The sequence below is a fragment of the Sorghum bicolor genome, chromosome 9, assembly GCF_000003195.3.
Source record: "Sorghum bicolor cultivar BTx623 chromosome 9, Sorghum_bicolor_NCBIv3, whole genome shotgun sequence".
Classification (NCBI taxonomy): domain Eukaryota; kingdom Viridiplantae; phylum Streptophyta; class Magnoliopsida; order Poales; family Poaceae; genus Sorghum; species Sorghum bicolor.
The window spans coordinates 50,286,791-50,297,922 of record NC_012878.2 but is presented as its reverse complement, the minus strand read 5'-3'; the positions used below and the strand labels follow the sequence as shown (position 1 = coordinate 50,297,922).

The window sequence follows — 11,132 nt, the reverse complement described above, 5'->3', positions numbered from 1 at the left end:
TGTTAAACAGTCTATGCTTTACTGTTTCGGCCGGCGAACATGCTGGTGTGACGAGTGAAAAACGCACAAACATATTAGCGTGGACACACTCGCAACAGCTAAAACAAGGCCGCGTGCATCCATACATCCGACCGTCTATTTACACGTTACACATCTCAATCTCAAGAACTCATAGCACTCAACTCACTGCCCCTCGTATACTGATAGCAAAATTCATTACAACAGGCTCCCTCCGGCGTACGGCCGGCCCCGGCGGCCGGGTCAGTCCCATACAATCGCAGACTTCTTGGGCGTCACCATCTCGCTGTGCGGCGGCGGCGGTCCACCCCTCGAGAGCGGCCTGGTAGCGGGCACCATCGGCGCCATGTAGTTCCCAACCCTGACGTACCCGCGCGCGTCGTACCGCCCGCCGCCGTGGTGCTGCACGGGAACGGGCACGGGCACGGGCGCCGGCGGGTACTGCTGGTAGTGGTGGAAGTTGTTCTGCAACAGCATGGGCCCCGGCCCCGGCCCCGCGCCTGCGTGCCTTGGCGAGCCGCTCACGTAGCCCGGTATGCTGCCGTCGACGCCGTGCTGGTGCAGGCGCTGCGCCGCCGCGTCCAGGGTGCTGAGGTTGGGCGAGCTCCGGACGCGCTGCATCCCGAACCCGAACACGGTGGGCGGGTTGGCGCGCGGGGAGTTGCCCGCCGAGACGGCGCCGTGCGTCTGCGCGGAGAACGGCGGGCTCCCGTCGGGCGAGGCCGGCACGGTGGCCACGTAGCGCTCCTCCGGCTGGAAGTGGTGGTGTTGTTGCTGATGGTGGTGGTGGTGGTGCGGGTGGAGGCGCGACAGGCCAGCGTAGCGGGCGGAGGAGGGCAGCACGGTGGGCGCGGCGGCGGCGGCGGCCTGCGGCGTGAAGACGTAGACGCGGAACCGCGGGGACGTGGTCGGCGAACGCTTCGCCTCGAGGCGGTCGTACTCGTCCAGCATGTGGACCAGGTCCTCGTCGCAGGTGACGGAGACGAGCACGTCCAGTTCCTCGGCCAGGGAGAGGAGCTGGTACTTGATGGCCGCGACCTCCGTCTTGAACATGTCCTCCACCTTCTTCTTCAACTCTGCACGACAGGGCAAACTGCTGATGAGAAGAGCCGGAAGAGGCAGGTTGCGGAGCGGATGGAGAAGGGAAGGAACACCCACCGCGGAAGCAGATGGAGCGAGGCACGGCGAGGACGCGGGTCTCCCCGCCGACGTACTTGAGCACGCCGTCGTGTGGGCGGGGCACGATGCGGCCGCCGAAGCTGCAGAGGATCTTGATGCGGCCTCCACCCCGGCGACCACCAGCTCCGCCCGCGCCGCCGCAGATGCAGGTCGGCGAAAGATGCACGTCCTCATCTGTGGTCGTGCCCTCGGACTCCGTTGTCGTCACCGTCGGCGGCGCACCCATCGCGTCTTCTATCTCGGCCATGGTCTGGATTCACTCGCCGGAGGCCAGCGGAAGCAGAGCACGCGAAGAAATGGCCCGTAACACAGACCTGCACAGGAACCGCAGCACGTTTTATAACACTTGCACAGACGAATCCCATAGATGAGGAATCACATGCTTGATGCTTGATATTTGGAGCACACAACAACACAAAGATTCATTTTTTACTCTGATGGCTAGAGTATGAACCCATATCTTGGGAGCAAAATGGCCAGAACGGTCAAGGAAGTAATGTTTCCGTAGGACTACGAAAAGAGGATCCCATCCCGAAAGCAACAACCACTTGAGCATCAAGCCAAAGCGTGCGGACATGAAAACGCCCCGCCCACGAAATCAACATCAACAGGGATGTGTCAAATCTGGCGGAGCAATTAATCGCGTTTCATTAGTCGAGCGACAGCACATGAGATGCCAGCCTTGCAAGTTATGGGTTTCCTGGCCAGCATTATCCTTCCGACGAGCGCCAGAATAATAAACCAGCCAAAATAAAAGAAAAAAAAGGATGCATTTTTCTTCGGTGCAAGGAATCAGGGCGGGCGGCGCGGCGGCCAACCTGATATCAGACGGGAATCCAGAAGCCGCCGCCGGGCTGACGACGACGACCTAAAAGATTCGAAAATAGTAGATCGAAACTGCCAGAAGAGAGCATCCATCCAGATGAGCAAAGCAAAGAAACGCGCTCGTCGGCGGATTGGGGAGGAACCGGCCCAATCGGCAGGGAGAAGAGGAAACCGAGAAGGACTCACCAGAGGTAACGGAACGGAGTATAACCCAACCAACCGGCGGTGGCGGTTCCGGCGACGGACGAACAGCCGTCAAGCGAGCTTCTGGAACCGACCCAGATCGAGCCGGACTAAGCAACAACGAGGGGGGGAAGCAAGGGGAAGGCAACCCCCGAGAAACTTGGACAGGGACTGATCAATCTTCCATTCGGGAGTGACTGATCAATCAATCGTCGCCTCCTCCTCTCCTCACCGGCGGGCGTGGCCGGATTTAGGGAGGACGGACGGACGCGCAGGTCGGGGGCTCCTAGATTCGACGACCAGCCGCTCGCTCGCTCGCCTATTCTTGGGGAGAAGAGGATAGGTGAGGTGGTGGGGCCGTGGGGGGCGATTGCGGGTTGCGGCCGTGTGTGTGTGGGCCGCTGGCTGATTTCCTCCCTCCGCGCCGTCCGCCCGCGGAGGACTGGAACTGGAACGAACTCGCCGGTTGTAAAATAATAAAGGCCTTGTTTAGTTTCTAAAAATCTTGCAAAATATGAATAGTACCACTTTCGTCTGTATTTGACAAATATTATTCAATTATGTACTAACTAGACTCAAAAGATTCGTATCGTCAATTTCGACCAAACTGTGCAATTAGTTTTTATTTTCGTCTATATTTAATACTTCATGTATGCGTCTAAAGATTTGATGTGACGAAAAATCTGAAAAATTTTGCAAAATATTTTGACAACTAAACAAGGCCAAAGGCGCCGGGCCGTCCGGGAACGGTGCCGCGAATATGCGCGTCTCGGACTCTCTCGGTTGGGGTTGGGGTTGGGGTTGGGTTGCGTACCGTGGTCGGTCAGCGGTTCGCGCGACGGCTCTGACGCGCCGGTCGGGTGCCCGAGCGCGTGGCTGCGACGTATCTATCCCTCGACGGCCGGTGCTTCTGCCTGATGAGTGCCTGTGCCTGTGCCTGTGTGTCACGCATACAGGCGTTTCGTTGGGCACGCACGATGCAATGCAGTTATGCAGCCATGGCGTAGACAGATGGGTGCGTGTGGATTTATATATATACATATAGACCTACTGTACTGGCATTTCTGCCCCCAGCGCGTTGTTTTGGACGGCCCCCCCCAGTGCGGTGATTTGATCGTGTCGACGTCCTGTGGAGGAGGGCGCTGCCTGCCGTTTCATCGGCATCCCGAGCTGGCAGGGATCTCGGCGGGCGGCGGCTTTGGACTTTTGCAGTGCGTTCAGCCGCGGCGCGAGGGCGTGTGTGCTTGACTGCTTGGCGACGATAGTCTGGACTCTCGACTAGTCGGCACTATAACAAGTTGTCAACGATCCTTGGCTTCATGGCACTTGACAGCGACTCCTCTCCGAACGCCGGCCGCAGCCGGGTCCTCGTCCTGGTTCGCCATCGTCAAACGATTCCCTTGCAACGGCAGTCTTAGGACTTGTTTAGTTCGCAAAAATTTTTAAGATTTTTCGTCACATCGAATCTTTGGTCGTATGCATGGAGCATTAAATATAAACGAAAATAAAAACTAACAGCACATTTTACCTGTAATTTGTTAGATGAATCTTTTGAGCCTAGTTACTCTGTGATTGGACAATGTTTGTCAAATAAAAACGAAATGCTACAGTAGACAAAAACAAAAAAAATTTGCGAACTAAACAAGGCCTTAAAAAAAAGGGAAACGAGTAGTAGGAAAATCGATGCCGTGGCCATTTGCTAGCCGGATGGCCGCCAATTTTGCACATTGCCTGCCGCCGACCGCTCAATACTGAATCTGCTCAAAGCAGTGTGCAATTTGGTCCTTCAGCTCCACATTGGAGACAGGTTAGGTATATATTCCTAGATGTTGAAAACAGCGTAGCTATACGGTGTGTCACTATTGTTTGGAGTCACCGCGCGTGGCGTAGCTATATGCCTATATACGGTGTGTCACTATTCTCAAATCAAATTGCAGACAAGGGCTTGTTGTTTCATCGATAATTATTAGTAAAATGTAAAATAAAACAAATGATTTGAGGCCTTGTTTAGATTAGCTAGGCTACTTGTCCGTAGCTGGCTACTAGCTTCAGCTAATTGTTACTGTTTAGATATAAGAGCTATCAAATAGGTCAAATTAGTCATGGACTATCTCTGTATAGGATCTAGATGTCGTTTCGGACAAGGTTTGGATCAAATATTGGGAATATAAATCTTCAATAACTTTTAAGTTATTGAGTTTACAAATGTGAAAATTATATGAATAGATTTATCTTGAAAAATACTTTCATAAAAGTATACATATATCATTTTTTCTAAATGTTTTTATAAAAATAGGAGGTTAAAATTGTGTTTTGGAGACCGTGTCGCTGTCCTGTACGATATCTAAATCCTATACGAAGGGAGTACTATTTAGATACAAGAGCTAACAAATAGGTGGAATCATACATAAAGTCAATTCAACACTTGGAATTGTTCCACTCTTGCTACCTCTTGGCACTTTGGTCTTTTTGTTTCGGATTGATACTTTTAGTCTAAATTAGCTAGGTCTTGACAACTAGTTAGGACCTTAGCTAATTTTGAGCCCACCTGTTAGTTCTCTATTTGAAGAGTTATAGACTTATAGTTAAAAGTTAGCTCTATATATATTTAATCTGAGACGAATAATCATGTCACACCGACCAAATTAGTTACATCGTTCAGGATCAAAATGTGAGTCATGCCAAATAGATTAAAGTGACTCATGGCTTATCTCTTGAGTCACAACAAAACAGTCTAGTATGATCAAGTTGACGAGTCACGTCAAACTTATCTATTATTTTATTATACACTCCCTCCATTCTAAGTAAATCGTTTTTTTCATGTGTGTAGAGACAAGATTCGATGCTTCATGGTTACATTTTTATTATGTATAGAGACATAGCCTCTATATAGATATATATAGAAAAATAATATACCTGGAAAAACTAAAACGATATAAACAGTGTTAAAAGAAATGGTCAGAATCGCCAAAAGCCGAAAGGTCTAGAAGTTATGAAATTAATAAAAAAAAGAATGTGCACTGTTTGTTTTAGTGATCATCTAATGGTCTAGATTTAACTAAATAGTCCACATTAGAAGTAATTCACTCATAAGAAAATTTAGAATTTCAAAATTAGATTTTGTAATTTGATTTTCATACTAATTGAAAAAATGTAAATAAAGAGTCCATATCAAGCGTCAATGATAAATAACTAACTTACAAAATAATGAAATACTAATGGGTTTGGTGAGCTTTTGGATAGGTTTTCATTACACTAAACTCATGAAAAGACAAGCATATTGATAAATATGTGTTTTGTTTGCTTATTCCTATGTTTTTTTGACCAAATTGACTTTTGGAGATTTGCTGCCCCGATCTACTTGTTCTTGTTTGTGGTTGTAGATTTTGGACGAATCAACTTAGGTTTTATTTGGTTCAGTTGTGAAAAAAATGTTTGTGAGCTATGTGTTTTGAAAACGATTTTGTGATTTCTACTAGGATTTAAATTAAAAACATCTATAAACAACAAATTGAAAATTTAACTAATTAATAGATAAGATTTGGAATTTGAATTAGGAAAAATAGTACTTAACAGTGATAGATCTTAGTTTCTCATTTGAACCCCTCTAGGTTGATCAGACCAAAATAATATACACTTGTTTTATTGATTATAAAATGATTTAGATATAATCAAAGAGTCTTTCCAAAAAAAGAGATATAATCAAACTATCAAAGAGTCTATGCCAAATATGATTAATATAGAGATTAATTGAGAATTAAAATGTTAAAAATAGTAAATTTTATATACATACAAATTAAGAAGCAAGGTACAGCAATGAAGAGTTCATGTCAAGCTTAATAAATAGCTAAATCTGTAACAAAAAATAATAAAATACTTTCCATGTTTCCATTTAGATTGGAAAGGAAAATATACATCTAAATATCATCCTTGTAAATAATTTAATTTGTGGATCTGACATCCATCCATCCATGCAAGTTGGCAGGTGGAGCTCAATTCTAAACAAATTCGAGGTGATTTATTTGATGCAAGTTAGCTATAGCAATAGGAGAGACATAGAAGTAGATTAGATGGAGGCTACAAGCCATCTGTGATGCGCTTATTTAGTCGATGTCATGGAAATGCATGGTATATTGCATCAACAAGAACTCTTCATTGAGCAATAAGGGCTGATAGTGAAGTAGCAACCAGCGTTATCAAGAAGCTACCATATTATGTCATGGATCAAAATATGGTAATTCATGTCTTGTTTGGATCCATTAGATGCCAATAGTTAGCTACACCCTCAGTCCTACGACACATTTACCCATAGATTATTCTAATTATAGAGTTTCACCTTAAATCATGGCTTCCTTTTTAACAAACCTTGTCAAATCAAAACATAGTCATTATGTAAAATACATTGTATTTTAACATAAATTTTAGAAGTCACAGTACACTCTATTTCAGGACGGAGGGAGTAGCTAATAATTCATAGCTACTTGGTCCAACTAGCAGTAAATTAATATTAACTACTAGTCCCTGTGTCCTCCAATACAATATGTTCTACAAATTTTGAGACAACTTAAGAGAACATTTACATGACTCATGTGCCCATAGATCATTTCAATTATAGAGTTTCTCGTCAAATCATGGTTTCCCTTTTAACAAATCTTGCTAAATCAAAATATAGTCATTATGTAGAACGTATTGTATTTCAACACAAATTTTAGAAGTCGCAATACACTCTATTTCATGACGGAGGGAGTATTAGCTAATTACTGCTTATTTAGTAATACTAACTAATAACTATTTTACTGTTATGCAGTAATATTTTACTGCTTATTTAGTAATATTTTAGTTATATTAACTAGTATTAGTTAATTTTGTATTCAACTAACAATTAGCTAAACTGTTAGCTAGATCTGTTTAGATCTTAAAGAGGTAATCATCAGCTAACTACTATCTTTAGGATCCAAACAGAACCTTAAACACGCCTATATATATATGGCCGTTGATTAATTGTGTTCAATATATGATTGCACAATACCGACAAGGTTAACAAGGAGAGCATGGACACCGTTGTACAAGCTGAGTTTGCATTGCTCAATGTCTCTAAGTTTCGTATGAACAAGGCAAGAGGCAACGCGTAGGGCTATCTATTGTGAACTGTGAAGTAGCAACATACGCCTCATTGATAAATAAATTAAAATAATGGACAAACAGTGAGACGTTGACATAAGGCATCAACATATTAAAGGCTAAGTCTGGGTATTCGGGTTACCCGATTTTTTTGGGTCGGGTAATTCGGGTAATAAAAATTGTTACTCGATATTAGTCCCGAAAAAACACTACCCGTAATTTTGGGTACCCAATAATTCGGGTTTCGGGTTCGGGTATTCCCGATTTATCTGAATTTTCAAAAAACAACACACTATACAAATTTTCAATAGCAATTTATATATAATTTCAGCAGGAATTTGTATAGAATTTCAATAGCATTTTGTAGAGAATAATATATTACTATCACTTGTTCAAACAAAGAGAATTATGTTCTAATAAATTGATAAGTTCTAATATTTAACTAACAACACATGATAAATACAAAGATATAGATAAATATTTGGGTAATTCGGGTAGTTCGGGTACCGGGGAATATTATCCGAATTACCCAAACTAATTTCGGATAATCACAATCGCTATCCAAATTTAGGATTGGGTACCTCGGGTTCGGGTAATTCGGGTCCGGGTTCAGGTAATTCGGGTACGGTTAATGGGTACCGTGTAATTTGCCCAGGCTTGTTAAAGGCATTGTTAAGAGTCTGTTTGGATAAGTTAAGGTCAGCTATTAATTGAGCTAAAATTTAGCTAAGGTTGGCTAATAACTAGTTAAGAGACTCGTCTAAAAAAGTTTCCACCAAAATGTAGTAGAGCTATTTCGTCTAATTTTTATCTATCTAATGATCAGCCCTTATATCCCAATAGGAGTAAGTCTAGCGGCCACACTATTTACCTGAGCCACCTTGCTAGTTGGCATTCCAGAAAAGGGTTAGTCATGATCTCAAAAGAGATACCTTTGAAAGTGCTACTATTATTAAATTTTTATTTTAAGATTCAGAAAGGCTAAAAACCCACAAACAGCTAAACAGGCCTTCTATTCAGCCTTTCCGTTACATTTAGGCCTTGTTTAGTTCCAAAAAATTTTGCAAAATTTTTCAGATTCCCCGTCACATCGAATCTTTAGACGCATGCATGGAGTATTAAATATAGACGAAAATAAAAACTAATTGCATAGTTTGGTCGAAATTGATGAGACGAATCTTTTGAGCCTAGTTAGTCCATAATTGGACAATATTTGTCACAAACAAACGCTACAGTATCTGTTTTGCAAAAAATTTTGGAACTAAACAAGGCCTTAGCTGGGCTTTGGTCTATCTATGCATAGCCCAGCACAGAGAACCGGCCCGGCGTCGAAGGGATTGCACTTGGGCTGCGAGTCCGATGGAATGGAAGGAGCATTCGGCCTTCAGGGATGCATTTTTACTTTTTTTAGACTATCTCCAACAATCGTCACCCAAAATACAAGACTCATTTGTCTTTTGGGTAGCGCTACAGGTAAAAGGTTCCATACCTATTTTTAGTCTTCTCCAACAACAAGACCTAAAAGACAACACTCTCTGCAAATGGGTCTCGAGGAGAGAGGATACCCAAATTTGGGTTATGCCTCTCCTGATACCCAAAATAGGTCTTTTGTATGGGTACTCTGTTGGAGGCTATAGGTATTGTGTTGGAGACCCATTTTAGATTTGGGTCGTCTCCCTGTTGGAGATAGCTTTAGCTTGCTATGCGAGGGCGACTGGCGAGGATCGCGATTCACGAACGACAACACCCCAACAAGCGTCAAAGCGTGGACCGTCGTGCCCGCCCCGACAGTAAGATTGCGCACGAACTCCCAGGACCTCGTTTGACCCCCCGTGTCGTGATGGCATCTTCTTGTCAAGATCTGACCTAACTCACCCAAGCTTCAGTCGCACAGGCGTACAGCAATGGCGTACTATGTATGTATATGATCATCTCGTTCGTTTTCATCTTTCCAATACATAATTAATCAAAGAAGAAAAATAAGGATCCGTAGCAGTAACACCCCGACATTTCGTTACAGCAGCAGCTGATGCGTGATGCCATTATTATTACACTATTTTACAACCGGAAAAGCTTCTTGCACGCCTTCAAGATGCCACCCCGCTGCTTCTTCTGCTTGTTCCTGCACTCGGCGGCTCCCTCCTTCTCCTTCCCTGCCGCCGCAGCGTTTCCAGCAGCGGCATCTTCGTCTCGCTGCTCCGTCGTCTTCTTGTTCTCCACCGCCTCCTCGGCGGCAGCTGCGGCTTCCTCCTCCTCGCCGCGCTCCTCGACCGTGCCATCATCGCCGCGGTCGTCGCTGTCCCCATCCATGTCGTGGATCCTCCAGTACCCGTCCCCGGCGCCGCCGAGGCGGCCCGCGGCGTGGCGCCGCATGGAGAAGGCCCGCCTCAGCGCGCCCGGCAGGCCGCTCCGGCTCCCGCTCCGGCTCCGGCTCCTCCTCATGCTGCTCGTCCTCTCGCTGCCGGACCTGCAGAACCTGTGTGAGCCCGTGGAGAAGGTCCGGGCCAGCGTGACCGCGCCGATGGCCAGGCCCTCCCACGCCTTGGTCTCCTTCGTGTTGGTCAGCTCCATCGACGGCCTCGCCGCCCTGGCGGAACCGCCGCTCGCCGTCGCCGTCGGAGGGGAGAACGCGAGGTTGCTGTAGCCACCATCCATCTCGCACGCAGCGCTCTCTCTCCACCTCTGTTGTTGGTCGGATGGATCTGGTTATAGAAGGAAGGAAGGCCTGGTATGGCTAATCTGGGAGTTGTTCGGGGTTTGTAGGTTCGCAAATGGAGCCGGTGCGAGCGAAACTCAAGTGCTCCGCATGCAGGACACCGCCATGGACAATGGAGTAGGTGGACGCTGTGGAAGCATCCAAGATTTGGCCAGAAATATGTTTATTCTGCTCGTGTCCTCTGATGGCCTGATGCACATATATATACATATATATAATATATAATATATGTCTGCTGGTGATCCGATTTGTTGCGTAATTACATACGATACCATGGTTATGTAACTTGTCTTAGCTTAAATATGGAGGCAATGAGTGGACGGTGGAGGGGGTTAGGTTAATTTAGGGTGGCTTCTACGACTACGAGAGAAGTGACCTCTGCTCTGCTCTCCGTTTGTTATTTCTGGAACGCAGAGATGTCTGTTGGATGGTGGAACGGATTAGTGCGATCGTACTGTGCTCGTCAATCCTCGCTATTTTCTAGTTGCAAAGCACATGGTGCTAGAGGATTTCAATAATTTCCTGCTCATAGTGTCTTTGACTCCAGGCAGTGGTGCAGCCAGTACTCCCATGTGTAGGGAAGTGGTGGTGGGGGGTGACATGTACTACTCATGTCAGAGAGAGAGAGAAAGCAGATGCAATGAACAAAGGCATGCGGAAACACTTGAAGGCAGATTACGGCCGTGGATGAAAAATTTTGAATACAACGACGTTACAACCTTACTGCCTGTTTATTTAGTTTGAAGCGATAAAGTTTACCGTCATGTTTGAATACATGCATAAAATACTAAATATAGATTATTTACGAAACTAAAAACATGACTAGAAAGTAATTTGCGAGACGAATCTTTTGTGACTAATTAATCTATGAATACTAATTGCCAAATAAAACAAAAATGCTACACTCTTAAACTTTAATAACACTAACCAAACACCCTTTACAGGACAGAATTCAAACAATTACTGATACAGTGACTTCTCTGACGTTTCGTAGAAATTTGACTTACATTGATGCTTATGCTATTTTTTTGCAAGACGAAGCAATATTTATTTACTGAAAAGTATTGTTAAAGTTTTATCTATGATATTC

The 11,132-nt window shown here is 45.1% G+C and overlaps 2 protein-coding genes across 4 annotated transcripts; both read right to left on the bottom strand.

Annotated features, from left to right (window-relative positions):
- LOC8077142 lies at positions 1-2,699 on the bottom strand. 3 transcript variants are annotated; one of them, XM_021448327.1, is made up of 4 exons: positions 2,209-2,699; positions 2,016-2,094; positions 1,177-1,511; positions 1-1,094 (listed from the first exon to the last, which is right to left on the bottom strand). In XM_021448327.1, exons 3-4 carry the CDS (start codon positions 1,442-1,444, stop codon positions 262-264), a joined length of 1,101 nt encoding a protein of 366 aa, XP_021304002.1. In that variant the 5' UTR covers positions 1,445-1,511; positions 2,016-2,094; positions 2,209-2,699; the 3' UTR covers positions 1-261. The 3 variants fall into 3 exon arrangements, with proteins under 3 accessions (XP_021304002.1, XP_002439842.1, XP_021304003.1); XM_002439797.2 differs by lacking the exon at positions 2,016-2,094; XM_021448328.1 differs by lacking the exons at positions 2,016-2,094; positions 2,209-2,699 and adding an exon at positions 1,631-1,998.
- LOC8077141 lies at positions 9,244-10,314 on the bottom strand. Its single transcript, XM_002439796.2, has one exon. The coding sequence runs from the start codon at positions 9,979-9,981 to the stop codon at positions 9,385-9,387; it is 597 nt and encodes a 198-aa protein (XP_002439841.1). The 5' UTR covers positions 9,982-10,314; the 3' UTR covers positions 9,244-9,384.

What these genes read in the sequence shown, in the direction of transcription:
- LOC8077142 (XM_021448327.1), bottom strand. Translation starts at nt 1,444, where the DNA reads ATGGCCGAGATAGAAGACGCGATGGGTGCGCCGCCGACGGTGACGACA. An exon ending in TCGCTCCATCTGCTTCCGCG is followed by an intron (nt 1,095 to 1,176) that starts GTGGGTGTTCCT and finishes CCTGTCGTGCAG; the next exon opens with AGTTGAAGAAGAAGGTGGAG.
- LOC8077141 (XM_002439796.2), bottom strand. Translation starts at nt 9,981, where the DNA reads ATGGATGGTGGCTACAGCAACCTCGCGTTCTCCCCTCCGACGGCGACG.